At 41.2% G+C, this 21,293-nt stretch overlaps 2 protein-coding genes across 9 annotated transcripts in view; one reads left to right on the forward strand and one right to left on the reverse strand.

Annotated features, from left to right (window-relative positions):
* BTD (biotinidase) overlaps positions 1 to 9,886 on the forward strand; it is a 39,920-nt gene extending 30,034 nt beyond the window's left edge. For 3 of the 5 annotated variants that reach the window (XM_063153855.1, XM_063153884.1, XM_063153895.1), the window contains 4 exons: positions 1,007 to 1,080; positions 4,291 to 4,525; positions 6,089 to 6,238; positions 7,571 to 9,886. In XM_063153855.1, coding sequence (XP_063009925.1) covers positions 4,307 to 4,525; positions 6,089 to 6,238; positions 7,571 to 8,761 — 1,560 coding nt within the window. In that variant the 5' untranslated portion in view covers positions 1,007 to 1,080; positions 4,291 to 4,306 and the 3' untranslated portion in view covers positions 8,762 to 9,886. Of the gene's footprint in view, positions 1 to 86; positions 141 to 288; positions 522 to 1,006; positions 1,081 to 4,290; positions 4,526 to 6,088; positions 6,239 to 7,570 lie in introns of those variants that run through there. The other 2 variants (XM_063153864.1, XM_063153873.1) reach the window with 2 other exon arrangements.
* A 6,698-nt stretch (positions 9,887 to 16,584) lies between these two features.
* ANKRD28 (ankyrin repeat domain 28) overlaps positions 16,585 to 21,293 on the reverse strand; it is a 119,674-nt gene continuing 114,965 nt past the window's right edge. For 3 of the 4 annotated variants that reach the window (XM_063153964.1, XM_063153956.1, XM_063153947.1), the window contains one exon: positions 16,585 to 18,575. In XM_063153964.1, the coding sequence (XP_063010034.1) occupies positions 18,289 to 18,575 (287 nt within the window). In that variant the 3' untranslated portion in view covers positions 16,585 to 18,288. Of the gene's footprint in view, positions 18,576 to 20,281; positions 20,387 to 21,293 lie in introns of all 4 variants that reach the window. The other variant, XR_010027507.1, reaches the window with a different exon arrangement.

The following is a 21,293-nucleotide window of genomic DNA, read 5'->3' on the forward strand; positions in this document are numbered from 1 at the left end:
CAATAAGACAGCGGAGAGGGCGGGCCCGAGGGACCCACCCCTGACCCCGCTGGCGAGCGGCGCGGGGCGGAGACCGGGGTAGCTTCCTATTGGCCAGCGCGGGCAGCCAATCGGAGGCCGCGAGGCGCCGGCCCTGCTGCGTGAGGGTCGCGGCGCGCGGGGGTGGGGGCGGGACCCGGCCGGGAGGTCCCGGGGCGGGTCGGGCCAGGCTGGGAGGGAGGGAGGGATCGATCGATCGCTGCAGGCCCAGCAGTGGCCACGGTGGCTTCCGTGAGCCGCAGGGCCGCCCGGTACCCGGGGCAGCCGTCCCGGAGCGCTCCGGCTGTGTGGGGCTGGTCAGAGGTGGCGAACGCGGAGCGGGGCAAAGTCCGGGGGCTGCGTGAGGCGCTGGAGAGCAGCAGGGAAAGCGCCGGAGGAGTGCGCGGCGCCCGCCCGAAATGCCACTGAGGGATGGCGCACGCCCCTCTGCCCGGCTCTGCCCGGCTCTGCCCATCCCGGCACGGGTCGCTGAAGTGACACAGGTGACAGCATGTCCTCGCCTCACGGTCCGGCCTGTCCGTGCCACCGCCCGCATTGTCCAGCCGAACCACGGATGATAGCAGCGCTCCATTCGCCCTCACTCGCCAAACAACAAAAACACATAGATAACAAAACACCGATGGCATAGATAGCAAAAACCTTCACAAAACCTACATTATAAAATACTGTAATATAACGCAGCAAATAAAAGCAGTAGACACGAAGTATCAGTGGAAAGCACCTTGAATTTCACTATATTTTATATATTTTTAAAATACATTGTATAATATATAGCAGAATGGCAGCAACATCACAATCCACAGTTATCATTAAACCTAAAAAACACTTTATTTTTTCATGGCCAATTGAATATTTACCTAGTAATCATTACTGTTCATGTTACTATTATTACTCTTTATGTTGCTATTTATGTTATTATGCTATATGTTGGGCATAACTTAACATGCATTTGCTATTAATCACTCAGGAGGACCCAGACTAGTCCTGTGCTACCTCTGTTGTTTCAAGATTCTTCTGAGTGTGGAAGTGTGAAGAAGAAGGGTAGGTGTTGCTTTTGTCTGTGTATATCCCCAGGTGTGGTGACAGGTGACAGACTTCTAAGGTTCCAAAGTTGAAAAGAGAGTGACTGGATGCTTTACTTCACAACCCACTGAGATCAGATGGTTCTGGAAAGGAAAACAGGCTGCAGTGTGACTGGGGAGGAAACTTGGCATCCAAACTTGGACACCAGTCTTTTTACCCTTTGTGGAGAAGTACAGCTGGAATATTGTGACTGCATGACAGTAACACTGCTGTGAAATATTTATATTTGGGTGACATGATCCTGCTGAAGCTTGTCTGTCAGGCAGAAGACCACATAAATCACAGGAAAGGGACATAAAAAGAGAGAAAAATGTAAAGCATTTCAGGTAATGAAAATTTAAAGTCATGGCTCAGGTGAGGTGACAGCTCTGTAGATCCTGAGCAAATTAACTTTTCTTCAAGGAAAAGATTTATGAGATGGTGTGACATCTTCCAGTAGTAAAAGCATCCAGAGTGTGGCAGAGACACACTTTTTGGAATCTCAACAGCCCAAGGGCTGAGTAAACCCTATTGGTTATCCTTATTTTGGCTGGAAAGTTTAATACACCCAAGCCCAGCCCTGGGGCTTGTCGTGGCTCTGTGTGTTAGAAGCAATCCATGAGAGAGCAGAGCCCTGTTGTTTAAGCTGTCAGACAGGGGAAGGGCTTTAGGGAGCACTCACACAAGTGCTCAGCCATCATCTGTAGGACTGGCAGTAATCACAACCCAGAGGGCTGGAGACTCAGAGGAATTATTTTAGTTATTTCAGTTGCCCCAGGTTCAGCCAGATGGGGTTCTGTAGTTGCTTGTTCAGTGCTAAACCTCTTGTGCATGTAAATGAGTTAAAGATTCAGATTAGTTCTTTGGAGTGTTTCTGACCACCAGGAAATGAAACATGGTACAGAAACAAAAACTCTCCAAGCATGTTTGCAAAATGCAACATTTTGTAGAGGCTCATTACCTGTTATTTTTTTTTATTGGTGTGTTTGGCATTTTAAAAAGGCAGTTTTTCTAATGCATAGCATTTCCATCTCGTGATCTGAAACTCTCCAGCTTTTTCCATCGCTAGTAATGATGAATTCTAATTACATCTTAGTTGACAACTTTATTAAGGAGCAGCTGACTAGAGCCCATTCCTGCCCTAAATAGGCATTTTGGCTTGGAAGGGGTGACAGGAAATAGAAAAGAGAGTTTTGTCAGTGAAGTGCAGCACAGCTTGTTTATTTTCAGTATGTTCCTTAACTGTGAGAGGTTTCCCACTCCTGAACTCCCTCCTCCTGCTACTGCTTTATCTGTTCACATGTGCTTTGGTGTTGCAGTTGCAAAGCTGAGCTGCACAGGACAAGGAGGCCCCTCCATTCTTGGCATGCACTGCCTAATCACCCCCAAAAGTACCAAATGTTTTCCTCAACATGCAGAGTAGCAAGGATAACTTGTCATACATCACTTTTCAAAACTGTTTACATAAATGCAGTGTCTTTAATCCATCTGATTACAGAGAGGCCAAGGTTTTATTCTGTTTTCATCACACTTTAAATAAATGTATGTATGGACACACTGGCTAATTAAAGCTCAAGGAAATAGGAATACGTAGTTGAGCTTACCAGCATTGAACAGCTAAGTTACTCCTGTACCCTTAGAAGTGTTACTATTACATGTTAAGTCCTTTTGGTTGAGCAAACAATTCTTCTGCCTACCATGGGCACCAAGGTTATAATTTTGCTGTCCTACATAATGCTTTTTCCATTTGCTCATTGTTAGGTACTAAGCAGTTGGTGTTTAGGGGAAAAAAAAAAAGCAGTATTGAGGATTGTTATTAGCTGCTTTTCATCCTGGAATTCAAGCAAAGAGATATTTTCAGTTAACTTGCCATAGACTTTCTTTTTTTAGGTACAAAACTACATTTAATAGAACATAAATAAAAATAAGACTGTGATTAGTTTAGAATGGATCTTTTTTTCCTGCTGAGCTTTAGAGAAGTCTCTTCATGCATCAGTCTGTCAGTCTTTATTTGCTTTGGAAAAATTCAGGGAGCTGTAGATCATAAAGACTGAAGGACACTAAGAGTGTTTTGGAATTATTTTTTTTTAATGCAAGTTCCCAGAGAGCAAATACAATTAAAAAGTCAGTAACTGAACTTAGGGCTATCAACATATAGCACCAGTAATCTCTCCTGCACCCTCTTTCAACTCCACTGATATTTGAGATTTAATTCCTTAATGATACTAGTGACTCTGTGGTGACAAATACAGAATTCTCAGGTTGTGAGAATAATTCTGAATGAAAAGGCATTTCTGTAGTCTTCCTGAAGTGTTGCACAACCAGTGACTGTGTCAGTCCTTGTTCTAAATCTTTCCCTAACTTGAGAAGTCAAAAGGTTACATGGGGAGCCCATATTGCAGAGTGTCCCAGCCTTCCAGACTCAATAATTCATTTTTTTCTAAGAAAAGCTAACTAATACAAATTTTCTCCATTTTTTATAGATTTTTTGATTTCTTTTTGTTACTATGAAAGCATTTTTAAACTTACTTATTTGCATTATGTGGGAGGAATGCCGATCTGAATTGCACTCAACATTTTTGTAAGTGTTCAAAAAAGCTGCACTGTAGGAGAAATATTTGCCTATTTCATATGTGGAGCTAGAATACAGTGAATTCTGAATCCATTAGGAGAGGCATTTTCATGATAGATGCAGAAATATTGTCTGGTGTAATTCTCTTGGCAATTTTCTCTTTCAGTGTTGATAAAAGAAGTCCTATTTCTGCTTGACTGCTAAATACAGTCTCCAAGTAATTTTAGGAAATTCTACTTTTAAATACATCTCCCATCACTGAATGGGGGAGGAACTGCAAATTTGTGAGCTGCTTTAAACTTTTCCCAAAGATGTTTTGATATATGGTGAAATAATCTGTAAATGAATGTTAATTATAAAGGGAAACCAAGCAAGGAGATCACCGGAACTACGTATGAAGCTAAAATACTTTTGAACAGGACACAGTTGTTCAAAGCACCAGTGTAGATGGATTTAAGGTTTAGAAACAACATGCACATGGTCATCCAGGAACTTAAAAGCACCACACTGCTGAGAGCCTCAGTTACCATCCACACTTATTTGTAAATTTAAATTCCTGGCGTGATATTTTTCCCAAGCTCCCCCACCCCACCTGTCTGGGTTTATTTTCCCTGCAGATTCCTGGCATTCACCATGGTGGCTCTGTGCTGGAAGCTGCCCCTCTGCTTTCTCCTGTGCCGAGTGGTGTCAGGAGGAGCGCGGTGGGACGGGCACTACGTGGCGGCCGTGTACGAGCACGAGTCCATCCTGGGCCCGGCCCCGGCGGCGCCGGTGGAGCGCCGCGCCGCGCTGGAGCTCATGGCCAGGAACCTCGACATCTATGAGCAGCAAGTGCTGGCTGCTGCCAGGCAGGTATGCCCGGCTCCAGGCAGCGCTGTGTGTGTGCCCTGGCTGTATGCTGTTTGAAGATAATCGTTCACATCTGTGTTCCCAGGCAACTAAACCTGTATTTGTATCCATAGCTGTGGTCTGGGTTCTCAGACCATCTGACCTGCCAGCAGCTCTGAAAAAGAAGCAGGCCAGTTAGCATCCCGCCTGACTCGGGCTATTCCAAGCCTGGAAAAACACACCCATTGTTATTTAGTATAGGGAAATTAATTTTCTATTTTGGTCTGAATACCTAGCTCCTTTCTGTTTTCTTAAATGGAAGGGTTTCCTTGAAAGTTTGTCTTGCTGGCAGCTGTCTTGGGTTTGGTTTTATTCCAGTGCTCTCAATGGAAATTCCTGAATGTTTCTAAAAACTAAAGAAGTCAAATACTTTGGAAATGAATGTTCTGCTTTTAACAGCTTTGTGGAATTAAAATTTTCCATTCCTTTCTCCTACCCACCATGGAATAGTTCTCAGTCTAAATATATTTAGAGAAGAGAGACTAGTATTGCCAGCTGTTCTTAGGCACAGCCCTCTTTCCTCCCCTCCCAAGAAAACCCAGGCTGGTTCTAGTGACAGGAAGCAAGTGTTACTGGCCCTACACAGAGAAGAACTGACTTGCAGTTTTCAGAGATCTGTTGTTCTGGGAGAGAAGAATTACTATTTTTATATAATTTGAAAACATTATATTATTTTTTTTAAAAGTTCAGATGATTGAGCAGAAGCATAATAGCAACTTTTATGCAGCCCTGCACCCAAGACACATAAATTACCCCAGAGCCATCACATAGATAACACATTTGAGCTGACTTTTGAAAACTAACAGGAAGTTGACTGACTGGTGCTGTGTCTGATTTAAGAAGAATGCACCTCATTTTTAGGAACAATTCAGATCTCCCTGAATTTCAGGCAGAGCCTTCTGGCATGGCTACATTTCTACCAGACTGTGCACTGCTTCCACAGCTGGTTCTGAAAGCTGGTTCTAAAATCAACACTCCCAGTACCCTCTCCAACCCTATACTACAATGGGATTTAGAGATGTCTCTTCATGCATGTGTCTGTCAGACTGTATTTGCTTTGGAAAAATTCAAGAAGCTGTAGATCACCCAATACCAAATTAATTAAGTGATGCTGTACACTTTGACAAAGTGTATCTGCAAATACCATAATTCTGATAAAAAGACAAGTTTTAATGTCATCAGTCTTTAACCTGAATGATGACATTCTCCTGACTTGTGTGAAGGGAGGATACCTTTGGTAAGAAATTGGATGCAGTGTGCTCTTATTTGCATGCCCTTAAAATCATGTCAAATGCATTATTTTTCAAGATAAAGGTATGTGTCAGATTAAACCAGTTTTCTTTATACACAGCTACACACCTACTACATAGTTACACCTACTCTGAAGCTGAAGAAAAGACATCTTCAAGCTACATTATTGGCAAAACATAATTGGGTTATGCTTAACTTTCTTTAGCTCCTTTTACCCATGAGATCCCCCCTTTTCCTTTGCTTTGCCTACAAAACATGTCTTTGTTTTACATACAGGGGGCACAGATCATTGTTTTTCCTGAAGATGGAATCCATGGCTTCAACTTCACCAGAAGCTCCATTTACCCTTACCTGGATTTCATTCCGTATTCACACCCTGGGAAGTGGAATCCCTGCAGAGAGCCCTATTTGTACAATGACACAGAGGTAAATGTAGGGGTGATGCCTGCAGGGGTGGGATAACTGAATGCTCCAAATGAGAAGTAGTTCAAGGTGGCTTGCTTAGGGAAGTAAGCAAGAAGTTTAACAACTCCTAGTAGCAGATTCTGTTTTCATGGATGCTCATTCTTAGCAGTGGAGGGTTTAGATCCATACATGCAGGGAGATCAGTTGTGTATGAACCATGTGGATTTGTCATCTCCTCCTCCCCAACCTCTGAAATGGTAACTACTCTCTTGTAAGATCTGTTCTGTGTGGTTTTAGTTTGAACAACATTGTTTTATACAAAACAAGACAGTGCTATCTTCCCTTTTGGTACATACTCGCTATTTGGCTTTAATGACTTAATGACATCTCATCTGACTCAGCAATCTTTGTCAAATGATTAGCACAAGTAACAGGACTTACCTGCTAGAACATAACAGAAGTCACAGCTTGGCAGGGACCAAGCATGATTACATAAGATATGACCTGGATATTACAAAAATAGTATTGTCACTGACTGTTCCGGACCTGAACTGAAAATAACCATGCTCAGTAAATACAGACTGCTAATTCTTCCAGTAATCAATATAATGAAAGAAATCATGCCTGTACCTAGTGAGCAGGATTTGTGTGTGAGCATGAATTGCAGTTGTAAGCAAATACCTGTTTGAATCTTTGTTACCAATGATCATGGCCAAGCAAGCAAGAACTAAGTTTGCCATTCAGATGTTTGGAGATTGCAGTAATGTCAGTCTTTGGTACAGCACTGTGTTATGGAAGAAATATTCCATTAATACTGTGGTCTGCAACATTTTCTGTTTCTTTGCTGTAATATGCAAGGTCTGTCCCTTTCCATCTCTGCTTCTCTATGTCATAAGTAGTAATTGCTTTTTAAAAACTTATAGTAAAAACATCCATCCTTAGATGCAGATGATCATTATTAGATATTTGCTTTTCTAAAGGCAGCACACACAGATCAGTTGTGCTGCCTTGGCAAAGTTTTCAGTTGGTATACAGTGTTTTAAAGCCATTGGTGCTCCTAAAAGTCACAAGTTTCTAAAAACAACCACCCTTGGAATAGATTTATTTACTTACTTCCTTCTGAGGAAATAAAACTTGAAACAATTTTTTTCAGAGATGTTTTAAAATAAACATTTGAAATTTGGCCTACAAAGCTACTGGCTCCAGTAGCTTTTGTCAAAGTCATCAGTGCTTTTAAATTTCATGGATATTGTTAAATGTGTTCAATTTTGAATTTCCAAAATAACATTAAGTAAGTCATAGAAAAACTCACCATATTGCTGCACGCTCCCGTTTCCCCATGCTGTGCTGCAGGTCGTTCAGCGCCTGAGCTGCATGGCCCTGCAGAACAAGATCTTCCTGGTGGCCAACCTGGGCAGCAAGCAGCCGTGCGAGCGCTGGGAGCCGCAGTGCCCGCCCGACGGGCGCTTCCAGTTCAACACCAACGTGGCGCTGGGCGCGGACGGCGCGCTGCTGGCCACCTACCGCAAGCACAACCTGTACTTCGAGAGCGCCTTCGACACCCCTGCCCAGCCAGACCACGCTCTCTTTGACACCCCTTTTGCTGGCAGGTTTGGCATGTTCACGTGCTTCGATATACTCTTCTACGAGCCTGCAGTGAGCCTCGTCAGACGGTACAATTTGAAGCAAATTGTTTATCCAACTGCCTGGATGAACCAGCTCCCGCTTTTGTCTGCTGTAGAGTTCCAACAAGCTTTTTCAACAGCTTTCAATGTCAATATTTTAGCAGCCAACATCCACCACCCTACCTTGGGCATGACAGGGAGTGGCATATACACTCCAGTCAAATCATTCATCTATCACAACATGGAAAGTTATGGTGGCAAGCTCATAGTAGCAGAAATTCCTGTGATTACTGCAGATTATAAAACCAATTTAGAGAGTAATGAAAGATTTAGAGAGAACTTACATGAGTCATGCAGGACTTCTACGAGCACCTCACTGGATGATGAAGTTTGCTTTAAGGAGCAAGAAGAGACTGCTGGCAGAGTATCTGAAAAAGGAGAAGGAAAGGAACAGTCACCTCCTTCCTTTTATGCAGAAATGATGTATGACAACTTCACGTTTGTTCCTTTATGGGGGGAAAAGGGAGAGCTCCAGGTTTGTGCCAATAGCCTTTGTTGTTACTTAAACTATCAGAAAGCTGTTCTAACTGATGAATTATATGCTTTGGGAGTTTTTGATGGGCTCCACACAGTGCATGGCACATACTATGTCCAGGCCTGTGCATTGGTGAAGTGTGGTGGGCTCAGCTTTAGCACTTGTGGACAGGAGGTCACGGATGCCACTGCTCTGATAGATTTCCAGCTATGGGGAAATATGAGCACCCCTTACATCTTCCCTTTGCTGCTCACATCTGGTATTACCTTGGACTTTGCTGATCACATGGGCTGGAAAAACAACCACTATTTCCTCAGCAAAAATAGAACATCTGCTGGCCTCCTGACAGCTGCTCTCTATGGACGATGGTATGAAAAGGACTAGCATAGATACTTGACTGAGTCAGGAAACAACAGCCCATATGTTCAGAGTCTGTATCTTAACAGAAATTGTTAAATATCCATATTTGCTAGAGGTTCCGGTGTGTTTGTCCCATCACTGCCTGATTAGGTCCCACATTTGGAATAATGGCTGTAAGTAAAGTCTGTAGCCTGGTAGCTTATGTCCTACCAGGAGTGAAAGAACTGCCTTACAAAGATAAAGGCTTGCTGTGATCTGGTGAGCTGATTGATACCAGAAAATAACACTTCTCATTTCAACTGAATCTGCTCCTTTTTAATTTAATCCTTTGATTTTTGGGCTGGGAGTATGGAAATTATTAGAATTTACTGCAATAAAAAACAAACAAAAGAAAGGGAAGGAAAACACAAATATTGTGCTTAACATGGACAAGATCATGTAGGTATAGATACATGTAGCTTTTATGTGCTGAGGTTCTGATCTCTGGTTAGGGTGCCATGATTGGTTTTTTTTTCTTAAGAGTCAAAAACTTCCAGCTGAAATCATTACCATGGACTGGCCATTCGGGTATCTGTAATCCTGTTACACATATAACTGAATGTTACAGTTCTAAACATCTACAGACTAGCTAATCTGGGGGATATCAGTGACTGTGAAAACCTGGACTGCAGCAAGACACAATTCACAAGAAATTATGTTCAAAGAAAACATCAGCATTAAATGTCAGTGGCCATGTTATGTACTGTTTGAGTACTTTAACTTCCCTGTTTAAAAGAGCAGTCATTTTCAGACTGTTTTGACTTTAAGACATCTTACACGCTGTTCATGAATTTATTCAGGGGGAGTTATGAAAAGCACATAATAAGCTGTGGGACAGCAAGGATTTTGCATCAATGCTTCCTGTGCCAGATGGCAGGTTTGTGCTGCTGAGTAAAACACACCATTTTTTTTCCAGAGCAATAACTAGATTAAGTGCTATAGCTGTTCTACTGCAGTGCAGAAGCTGGGCAGAGAATATTCAAAGGTTATTAATTTGGGGTTACATTCAGATGAGTTAATGTATTCTCAAGCACTATAATTTTATGGGGTCTTATTGGCTATTATGACTTCATCTGGGTAATGGAATAAACACAACTGTTCCTTTGGTGAGTCCTTGTGTTCCAGCTGCTCTGTTACTGGGCTGAGGAGCAGAGCACAGGAGACAGAGAGCTCAGAGTGTCTCTTTGTTCTGGTGTCTCAGTTGGTTCAAACTGAAACCACCACAGCTACAAGGATGAGTCCTGAGAGGTGTTCAATCAGCTCCTGCTTCAAATGGTTTTTTTCTGGTTTCAGCAAGCAAAACAACAAAAAAAACCCTGCTGAATTTCTACCTCAGAGTTTCTTAGATATTTGCACAAAATTAGTGTATAATTATGGAAGATCTTGGGCTCTATCAAACCTTCCTTCTCCAGTCTGTATCCATGTGAGTCAGGCCCTTGTTAAACACCACTGTGACCCAGCAGCACACCAGGTTTGTTTATCCTGCAGCATATACTGGACAGAAATATGGAGAGGGAATGTCTGTATCTCATTAGGCATAAACTTGCTGTTATAAAGTAGGCCATTCCACCACAGGGTTATTGAAGATCATTAATTCTTTGGCACCCATACCATGTTCTTGCTGAATGCTGCATGGTTCCAGGATGTACAGGGAAGAATAGAAAAGCATTTGCAGTGCTTGGTGGTGCTTCTGCTTCTGCTACCACATGACCAAGTCTGAAAGAATGGAACAATGAACAACTGGAGATTTCAGCTCTCAGGATTCTCCTTTGGAGGCTGAAAAACATGCAGCTTCATGCACTAAAATACTCCTTGGGATTCAGTTCCAGAGCAGACCATTATCACAGTAAGTGAGGCTAAACAAATAAATAGCATTACACATATTTCCTATGTTTAAGGAAAGAAGAGTATTCACTTATCTGTGAAATACTTGCAAAGTGTGTCCCAAAGAACCATTCTAACTCTGGGTATGAGTGTTAGAAGACCTTCTAGTCCTATGGAGTTTGCATGAGGCATGTTCCTGTCTGGTCCCTGAGAAGTATGGCAGTATCAGAGGGTGTTCTCATACCTTGCTCCCTTCACCCAAAACAGCTGCCTCCAGCAAAGAGACACTGGAAAGGTTGAACAGGCAGTACTAGACACAATGGAATATCAGGAAGTATCAACTCCTACCTCCCACCCCGATCCTTGAGTAACAGCAGATGTGTCTGTCTGACCTGGGGTGGCCATCAGTAACCTGCAACACCCCCACACACTGGTGGTTTCTGGAAGTGTGTGCTGGAGCAGCAATCCCAGCACTGCTCTGTTCCCAAACAAGCCTGCAGTCCTGTGAGTGAAGCTACTTACCACATGCCAAGGAGGTGTGAGAAGCCTTCAGCAAGGCTGATGTTCACTAGTTACACTGCAATGCATCCCATCATCTAAGGGATATGAACAGTTTTATTAAAGCTTCCCAGCATTCCTGTCTGAGAGTGGAACAAAACCAAACCAGGACACAAGGATTTTTTGACAGAGGAAGCAGAGCTAAAATCAAGAGCAGCTTTAAAGCACTCAGTCTGTGGACCAAAGTGTAACCAGGATTTGGGAATTTGTACTGACACTAAAGAAACTTCCTCTCTGAGACAGCAGGGGATGGTGTCTGTAAGGGACACTTCTCCTGGACAGGATAACAACCAGAGAAACTCTCTGTCAAGGTAGGAGTGACAGCACGAGTCAGACAGGTCGGAAGGTTCCTCATAAGGGATCTGCTACTTCAGGATTCACAGGGGTTTCTCCAGGTGGATGTTGGGATACTTTCCTCACTGTAAGAGAAACACCAGAAAGCAGATCAAAGGGACAGCTGGAAAACAACCTTGGGAGGGGAGCTATCCAGAGGCATGGGAAGAGGCTGAGGTGACACTATCTGCTCAGATCAGAGACCTTCACAAGGCCCCACTGGACATAAGCTCCTTGAGGCAGATCTCAGCCAGTGAAATGAAAACACCAAATATTCACAGGTTGAACTGAACTATCACTCCATCAAGGTTTTAAAGGTCAACAACAATGAAAATACTTGGGAGAGTCACTGTGCTCTCCTTTTTCCCTACCCTGGGAGAGCAGGTGTGAGCAACACAGGTCAGGAATCAGAGATAATAGTGGCAGCCACAACAAATGAAACAAACTCTTGATAGAAGAGATTAGAAAGGTTGAATTAATTATGACTTTAATAGAGTAGGAAGATTTTTAAGAATTTTAGAAAATTATGCAGACAGTTTGAGTAACAAAGTTTGGCAAGGGACAGGGAATACATGACAGGATACATGAATCACTAGATTTTGCTATAAAACTATTTAAACTATTAACATAGAACACCTGTGATGTCAGACTTATGTCAGATCCCAGGTACAGAGAAAACCTGCAAGTCTGTCCTTTAACAAGACTTCAAAGCAGGTTTTATTCTGTTCTGCTGTAAACCCGAATAGCAAGAGTTCTGGCTGCATCTATTGCATTTTTAATTAAAAAAGAAAGATTGTAAGGTGGTTTTTTCCTCTTTAAATATTTAGTGACACCAATAACATGAAGACAAGTTTGAAAGGCTCTTTAGGTTCGCTATTATTTAACTATGTTTACAGTTACATGGGGGAACACTGCAAGATCTCTTTCCCAACCTCAGCTTGAAAATTGCCAAAACATAGCATGGAATGGAGAGAGCTATATTTATCCTAAGGTAAAATAACACACAGCACACCAGGGAAGCACAGATAATTTAAATACTGCTTTACTTGAAGACAAATAGTGTGCTAAAGAGACTGGGATACCAGGTTGGAAACAGCTGCAAGAAATCTCCAAGTCTTGTAAGCAGGGACAGTCATCTTTCCCTGTCAGGAAAGTTCAGTTGTGAGATGAGCTGTAGAATTTGAAAATTTTATTCACATTTATAACTAATCTTCCCCTGGGAAAGGAAACCAAAACAGTCTTGTGATCTTGCTGGCCTCTAGATGCCTGAACAACTGAACAAAATGCTCTTTCCAAGGCTGCCATTTCAGACCATTTTGTTCTCAGTAGGTCTGAGTGGGAACACAGATCATGCTGGGAGCCTGGGTGACATTCACCACGTCCAGCCAGGCACTTCCTTCTCCTGTTAAGCAGTAAAATGAAAGGATTTTGTGATAAGGCTTACAGATTCTCATAAAAACAAGAACAGGATAGTTTCTCTTAAGAATAGCCAGTTGTTTCATCATCAAAACTAATGCACAGTGATACCTTTGCACTTAACATTAGAAAACATATGGATATTAAAGTGAGAGAAGGACACCAGAAAAAGCAAAAAGCCAATGCTATCAGCTAACAAAGAGGCTGTGCTGTGTCTCTCCTCATTTCATAGTCTATGACTGGAAAGAATCCACTAAGATCATGGAAACCCAACTCCAGACCCTGCACATGATTACCCCAAGGATCACACCACATTCCCAAGAGCATTTACCACATCAGGTTTCAGTATGTAAAGTTTGGAACCCCGTGTTTTATAAACTCTTGTCTGATTCAGAGTCACAGTTACACACTTATATACAAAAAATGTTTTCCATCCCAATCAGAATTCTACTCCAACTGTCTTGCCAGCTCCTGCAGCATATTAAAGAGGATTATAAAGAAATCATCACAAATCACTGAGATTACTGCAAGAAGCAATAACTATCAATCTTGGATTTAAGGATTTGTATGAATTGGCTTGACCAGCTTTAAGAATTTAAATACTTTTTCGTGATATTAATATCGATTTTACAAAGTTTGAATTCAGACCTATGGAAGTTGTGTTAGAAGTTTAAACTACTTATGAAGAGATTAAAAAAGGCATTTCTCTCCAAAGTCTAGTTAGTCTGATTCCATCAGAACTGGATTATCAGAAATTACTGTCAGGGCGAATCAATGCTTTTTAACCAAAAGTGTGATGGCATTTCTTTTGTGGATACATACCATCAGCAGAGGCCCAGAGCAAAGCTGTGGGGGATGAGGAAGATCCTCCTGCTGCTCCTGCAGCTGGAGCCAGGGAAGCCCATGGAGCTCCCTCACCCACCCTGTGGTGCACAGAGCCAGAGCATGACCTCCAGTTCTGCAGAACTACTGTTTCCATAAACATTTACCTTTTTCATTTCGGTTTCAGTTTTTCAAGATGTGAACTTCACTGATCCAAACATGGGATTGAGTAGTATGGGCTTCCTGCAGACATCTGGCACTGTTAAAAATGTTCCCCGATTGTGACAAACTTCTCTCAAGTCATGCTACCCAGTTCTTTGGGCAGTATTCACTGACACTTCCCATCATTCTACACACTGATCCTCTCACCCAGTTATTGCAGCATCAACAACAGAAAGATCACCACACTTCATTTTTGGTTTTTTTTTGGCAAAAGAGAACCTGAGTTCCCCAAATACTTGTGTTATCCCCAACCAACTGCATTTAATGAACATGCTCTCTTTTTTTTTTTTTTTTTTTTAATAGTAGCTATAAATAGAGTGTGTTATTCTGGGTTACTACAGCTATTACCACTGGTAGTTGTTGTGTTTAAATGGGTACACTCTGGGCAAGAAAGGAAGGCCAATTCTTCTCAAAACCAGAATGAATTGGGTTGGAGAATCTGTAAACATTATCTCATACTCCTTTTCAGTCATCTTCCCTTCAGTTTAGGTAATAGCTTTGGGATCTTTAGTGCTCCTTTTAACATCTCTGTAGATGGTAACATCTCTGTAGAAGTTAAAAGGAGCAAAACTTTGAAAAATTAATTTTTAAATATTAACTTCTTTTTCAACCAAACATTTGTTAATTCTTTAGCCTGGTAGCCAAAACCAGAATATAGACAAGTCAGAATTTTAAACAAAATAAATTACCAGAAAAAACCCCCAACAATTGCAACCAATCAAAGTGTAAAAATTGCCTAGAAGAAAAGCTCTTACTGTTCCACATATATTTATACAACTATTTTGGAGACATTTAACCATGGAAAGGCAATAAAAACTTAAAGGAGGAAATACAAAGCAGGACACAGAGATTTTATATGGAATTACATGGAAAATCTCCTCAACTGCAGTAGTGTCACTCTTAGGGGGAGACACACTGATTCTTCATCTTATCAGCAGCCAGCATTTATCCTACAACATGACACTCTAAAAGTAACAGCTTAGCCTAGGAGGTTGATACTGACTTGGCATTTTCTCCTGCAGAACATTTATCCTGAGAACGGAAAACCCATAAAACATCCCAGAAGTCAGAGCACACAGAAAGCTGAGCAGAGCCAGCTGTCCTCGTTCCTTAAGTCCATCTGATTTTTTTTCTTCCCCAGGACATAAAGGGTTTCTTTTATTCTGATCTATTGCTTCAGTAGTCCAGCCAAGGCTCGCTGCTCTCCCTTGATGAAAATCCAATTGATTGTTTGGATAAAGGCTGTAAGAATAGCTGTGCAATATTCATCTGTAGAAAATCAGGAGGATTTATTTCAGAAAAATGGAGGTTCCAACATAATTTTCTGGAAAGGAACAGGCCTCCAACTGAGGTATGAACATTTTTTTAAGCCCTATGAGACATCATCATCACTATTTGCTTTTCAGAGACAAGGAGCCTGCTGTTCCTTGACCTCTCATTAAGAATTGGTCTCTGAGCACAGCAGCCTGGTCTTTAAACAAATCACGTTCCACTTTTGGAATTAGACCATACTCTAATAATAATCTTAATTATCACTTAGAAGGCACAATTACTGTCCCACCCATACTGCTAGGTAGTAATAGAGTTTTGGGGTTTTTTTAACAAATACATGCAAATTGCAAGGCACAGGCTCACTGAATAAACTGCAATGATCAGACAGATGAGATACACAAATAACGTAACTATGAATTCCAAAGTCAGTTTAGGAATTCATAATTAGAAAAGACAGATATTTAGCTCAAAAAAGTTCACAAAATCTAAGTTAAAATAATGCATATTAATGCAGTGAGGAACTTTTCAAGAGCAACAAAACGAAAGGCACAACTTCTGATGGCATTAGGAAACAAAAACGTTCAACAGTACTGTTTTCTGTGTGTCTCTGTATTCCATATTCAAATCTTTGACTTTTCAACAAACCAATGCCATGTGAGCTTTTCCTCCTCTGTCACCCAGCCTCTACTGCACTACAATTTTCCCAGCAGGACAGGAGTGTCCCCTGTATAGTTTGTGCCCTATGGCTACAGACACCACACAGAGATACCAGGTCATCTCCAAGTCAGACAGAGGCCAGCACAGATAATAAAGGCCTATTAATATCATCCTTCCACAGTGCTTTTGAATTAACATCAGATAGTTTCATGGACAGAAACATGCAGCTGTTACCTTTTAAATAACTGCCTCACCACTTGGCGTTCTCATCAGGTTTCCCACAAGCATTTGAGGAAAAAATGGGTCCACGTTGCTTCAGCCTTGGAATGGAAATGGTTGCAGTGAATCCCAAGACAGGCCCATTTGGATCTTGTGAGTGCTGCCCGTGGCACAAACATCGCTGCCACAGAGCCACACATGTGGGAGATTCAGAGGGAGGAGAGCACAGAAATCACCACCTCCCTGAAGTCCTCTAACTCTGCTCACAGACAAACAGTGGACACAGGCACAAATGGTTAAGAAAGCAGTATTTATAAGGAAGCCTGAAGGAATAATGAAGTAATATTCAAAATTATTTTAAGTAGCTCACCTTCGCTTTAGAATTAAAATGCTGGCAAATCTTCGTGGAGATTTTATAAACTCCAACAGCTCGACAAGAGACTTTGTCATTAATTCTTAGTACATACAAATAAATTATTCATTAGTAGAACTCACATTTTGGTTTTATTATACTCTGTAAAATATACAGGAATCTTGAAGTACTGAAAGAGTGCAGGTAAATACAGTATTCAAGCAGTCACTATTTCTATGTACATGCTTAATTCTTCAAAAACCCCACAAAATTATCAAATAGATCAAAATATTGTCCCATGTTTCCACACTATGTTCAGAAAAGCAGCTGTTAATTTACAATATCAAAGATTTCCAGTTTCACAATACAAAAAAAGGATAAAAATGAAATTGGAATCAGTTTGTAGTAATTTATTTTGTACTTTGCCAGGACACGCAAGGATTCCTTGCATGTACATAAACAAATTCACTTGAAAGTAACAGTTATAGTTAAAGCAGAGCCAAATAAAGTAACTTCATATTTAACAGACAAAACTTCAGCTTACTTATGTCAGTTTTTCATTCTTCAGGCAATTAAAAAAACCACAGTAGTCTGTTATAAATAAAAAAAAAATTGGGCAAGTCTGAACTACATTACAGGGACCTGTTTCTGCTGTTTATTTTCTAAATGGAGCACAACAAAGATACACAGCTCTTCCCACAGACCAGACACTGTACTTTTTTCTCTAATAGGGAAATATACTCTTAAATTCACCTCCCCTCCTCCCTCCCCCCTTGTTAATCTGGGATTAAAAAAAGGTGACAGGGATATACAATTTTAATCTTACATACAATTTTATGATGTAAGGAAGTAGATAAATTACTGAAAAGAACTCTCAGTCACAACAGGGTTATCAAGACATTTCAATTCAATGTTTTATGCAGTTTCATAGTTTGCAAGTTATTAATGTATTTTTAAATTAAGAAAAATTCCATCCAAAACCCAAAAGTTAAAAAAAAATCTGTAACTGTGCAACAATTACTTCTTCCCTCCCACATCTCCCACCCCTTCCTTCCCTTATTACACTGTACATTTTTCACCCTGACTTCACCTTGTTAGCTGGTTTAATTTTAGTATTATAAAAGTATGAGAGATCATTTTCATTTCACCTAAAAGAAAAAAAAATAAAACTTAAAAGCACATCTGCTTTCTTTTATGGTACATTTAATAGTGTCGGAAGGCTTTCAGATGATTAAAAAAAAATAAAATTCAACATTTAAACCCAAATCTAAGCTTCTTTTCCAGAAGTAATTAAGGTTTGGTTGAAATAACTTCTCAAATAACCTATTCCAGTTTTCACAAAAACGCATTTAATTAAAAAAATCTTTAAGTTATTTGGTCCTTTGGCAATTTGCAGCACAAACAATGCCTACTGTACCAAACTCATTTATTGCCTTCAAAATGGTTTTAGGTTTATTGAGAGCATCTGAATCTAGCATCTGAATCCTTTGTCTTGTTCATTTACACCAAGTTGGGTGCCCAGTCTGCAGGAATTACTCCCGGCACCAGAAACAGAATGGTAGAATACAGTTAAATAAAACAGTTTTGACATTCTTTTTTTTTTTTTTTTTTTTTGCCATGGATTCAAAGTACTTATTCAAGAATTTATGCTTCTTCTGCAAAATATGCTCCTAAAAATCTTCCTAGAGTCTCACAGATTTTTTTTATATGTAACCACAATAAAAAACATCTTCTCAAAGGTGTGTCCTCCTTCTGTATTCAAACAGCAACAGCTTTCTGATAGCACGAGTCTGACCTTCCAGCATGAGGGTTCACTCAGACCTACAAAAAGCATCTTCTAATAGGTCTCAGAATCTGAGTCATTGAGCTCATCTTCTTCTGCGTAGGGGTAGCCACCTTCCCTGCCAATGTTGTTGAAAGTACAGTAGGAGCTGTGGTCGCTCCTCATGATTGGCAAGGAATCGAAGGTGACAGTTTTTGAGGTGTTGGTGTAATGATTAATGGCATTGAAGGTGAGGGAGGGCAATGTGCTGCTCGATGAAACAGGCATCATGGTGGCCAGGATGAGCGCCAGGCAATCGGCCACGTCCTTGTTGGGCGCGCAGGCCAACGCCGGCGTGTAACCTGCGCATCGAGAGAAAACAAAACTTTCATTTAAAATAAAGACAACGGACAAATTTCTCCAAGTTCATACAGCCTTTCAGCTGTAAAGGTATTTTACATTGCTTAGCTCCGCACTGTTTAAAAAACAAAAAAAAAAATGAAATAAACGCATTATCAATTAGGATTTTTAAACTTCTTATTACAAAAACAATCTTGAAATTAATGGGCTTTGCAAAAAAGATGTAATTGCTTTGTTAAGCAGAGCCAAACACTCTAGGCCAGTGAGAAAAGCCCAGATCTGAAAATGGTGAGGAAGTCACCTGGCTGAGGACAGACAACTAAAAGCAGCCAGCAAGGATACAGAGCATTCACTAAAGAGCTACTGCACAAACTACAGCTCAAACAGTTCTTCATCCAGCATCTCCACCATAGCTGTTCATCACAGACAGGCACTTCAATAACACTGTGCTATCTCAATAACAAGCTGGCTAAAGGATCAAGGCCAGTCAATTGAAAAGGCAGAGTGTAATTACTTCATCACAATAGTGTAATATACTTCATTACAATATTCAATAATATAAATTATAAAGCCAATGCCTGATTTCTGTTTGCACGGTATCAATTAAGAAATCCAGAGAAGTTTGAGTAAATGCCAGCTGGGTTAGCAGGCTAGAACTTGCAGGGAGACCACTTGGTTGCCCAAATGGTCCAACCAAACTTCTGCCAGGCATTGCTGCTGTGACAACCCCCAAATGCAGGAGGTCTCAGGCTGTGGAATGATTTGCAGTCAGGTCACGTAGCTGTGACATCTCTTCTGGGTTTCTGTGGCTCTAATAATCCTCCACCACTGTTCCTTCTGCAGCTTCCCCTTCTCTGTGTACTTGCCTCTATTCATTCAATGTCAAGGAAAATGCTTCAAATTCTCAGCAGAGATCCGTGCACTGCTCCTGTCTCAGGCGTAGCCATTCGGATGGCGCCTGAGGGCGAGGTCTGGCACAGGTCTCAGTGCATCTACAGCACCAAGGGACTGTCCTTGCTGGTGCCACTGGCAGCTCAAAAAGCAGGGCAGTCTCCTAAGTACCACCACAGATCACAGCTAATTCTGATGCCAAGAGCAGGAAAGGTTCCCCTCCCTCGCTCCACCCTGCAGCATCTCTCACTGTGTGGGACAGAAATGCCCACAATGAGCTCAACAGGAAGATTCATATTCAGGTACATTTGGGAGTCTGAAGTCCTGCACTACCTTGTAGTCCACAAGTTCAAGGTGTACAACATCCAAGTAAAAAGCACCCAAGTAATTTTCAATAATAGATGGCTTTAATTCAAAGTGCATGATAGACTTCTATCCAGACTTTAGGAAGGCAGGGAAAACAAGGCAATCCTCATTCTACCAGCAAGTGTTTCAACTACTTCAAAGGAATCATCTTTATTTTAGAAGTAGGTCCAGATCAAGTTTTAGGCTAGAGCTCAGGAGCAGTTACTGTATTGTACAACTGCACATAGGTATTAAACCAGTAAGCACATTATGGAAAATAACTGTAGCTAGAAATCAAGAAAACAGCAAGCAGGGGACAGTCTATTGAGCTATTTTTCACTCAGGACAATTGAACTATTTCTCACTCAGGACAGACCTTGTGCTTGATGCTTTGAACAGAGCAAGACAAGAGTCCCTGCCCAAAGGAGCACACAATCCAAGGAAACACAGAGAAGTCAAGCACAGAACGCACCAGCTGACCATGCGATAGGGCCGTACAGAAGTGCAGCGCAGCGGATGGTTTCATTGTTAGTTAGGTACCACAGCACTTAAACAGCTCAGAGTTAACAGTGACAGTCTGCAGAAGAGATACATTTTGAGAGGATTCAGAAGCAAGGGCCAGGGCTCGCCACACCTGGATCATGACTGCATTTCAGGCATGTAAGGCAGAACAGAAGGCTCAGAACTGATACTCAGATGCACACCATTTACATCTACGGTTGCTGGAGGTTGTGTGAAGGTAAGATGACACACAAAGTTTATTAAAGCTGGTCATATTCAATACCATTCCTTTCACTAATGTGACTTGATAAAAGTTCAAAGAAGAAAAACAAGCAGTCATCTGCTATTTTAAGGGTTTTATTTCTTTGTTTGTTTGTTTGACCCCTTCCCCCCTCCCCCCTTTTAAAGACTTCTAGGGTCTTGAATACTCATGTTCCTTCTGGAGCAGTGCATCCCAGTTCATCATAAAAAGGTCAATGTAAGGATTAAACAAAATACTTGCTTCTGTTAAAAGTTCTCTGTTCTCTAAAAACTGTGTTTATAATTAATACACAATTGAAGATCTCAAGCTCCTGGCTTTCATAAGCAGGAATGAAATACCCCAGTTTTATTCCTGCCTTAGACATAGCAAGATGAAGTAACTGCTTACACCACAGAAGACTGACATCTGTGTCCTCCACCACATTAACTTATATTAACTCCACTATATCAAATTCAAATTTATAAGAACAAATTGTAATTTTATGACACTTAACTGCAGAGTGATAATTCATAAGCCAGGGAAACAGCAGATATAAATACTTTATATTTCCTTTGAAGATGATGTTGGTAAATGAACTGACTCCATTGAAATACTCTTATCTCAGCTCTCCTGTAATGGTCCTCATAATCTGCACTTATACCTGTGCAAGGCTTCACAGAACAACAACAACAACAAAATATTGACTATCTTCATTTGTAGATGGGGCAATAGAAGTAGAGTG

This window comes from Melospiza melodia, chromosome 1 (assembly GCF_035770615.1).
Source record: "Melospiza melodia melodia isolate bMelMel2 chromosome 1, bMelMel2.pri, whole genome shotgun sequence".
NCBI lineage: Eukaryota > Metazoa > Chordata > Aves > Passeriformes > Passerellidae > Melospiza > Melospiza melodia.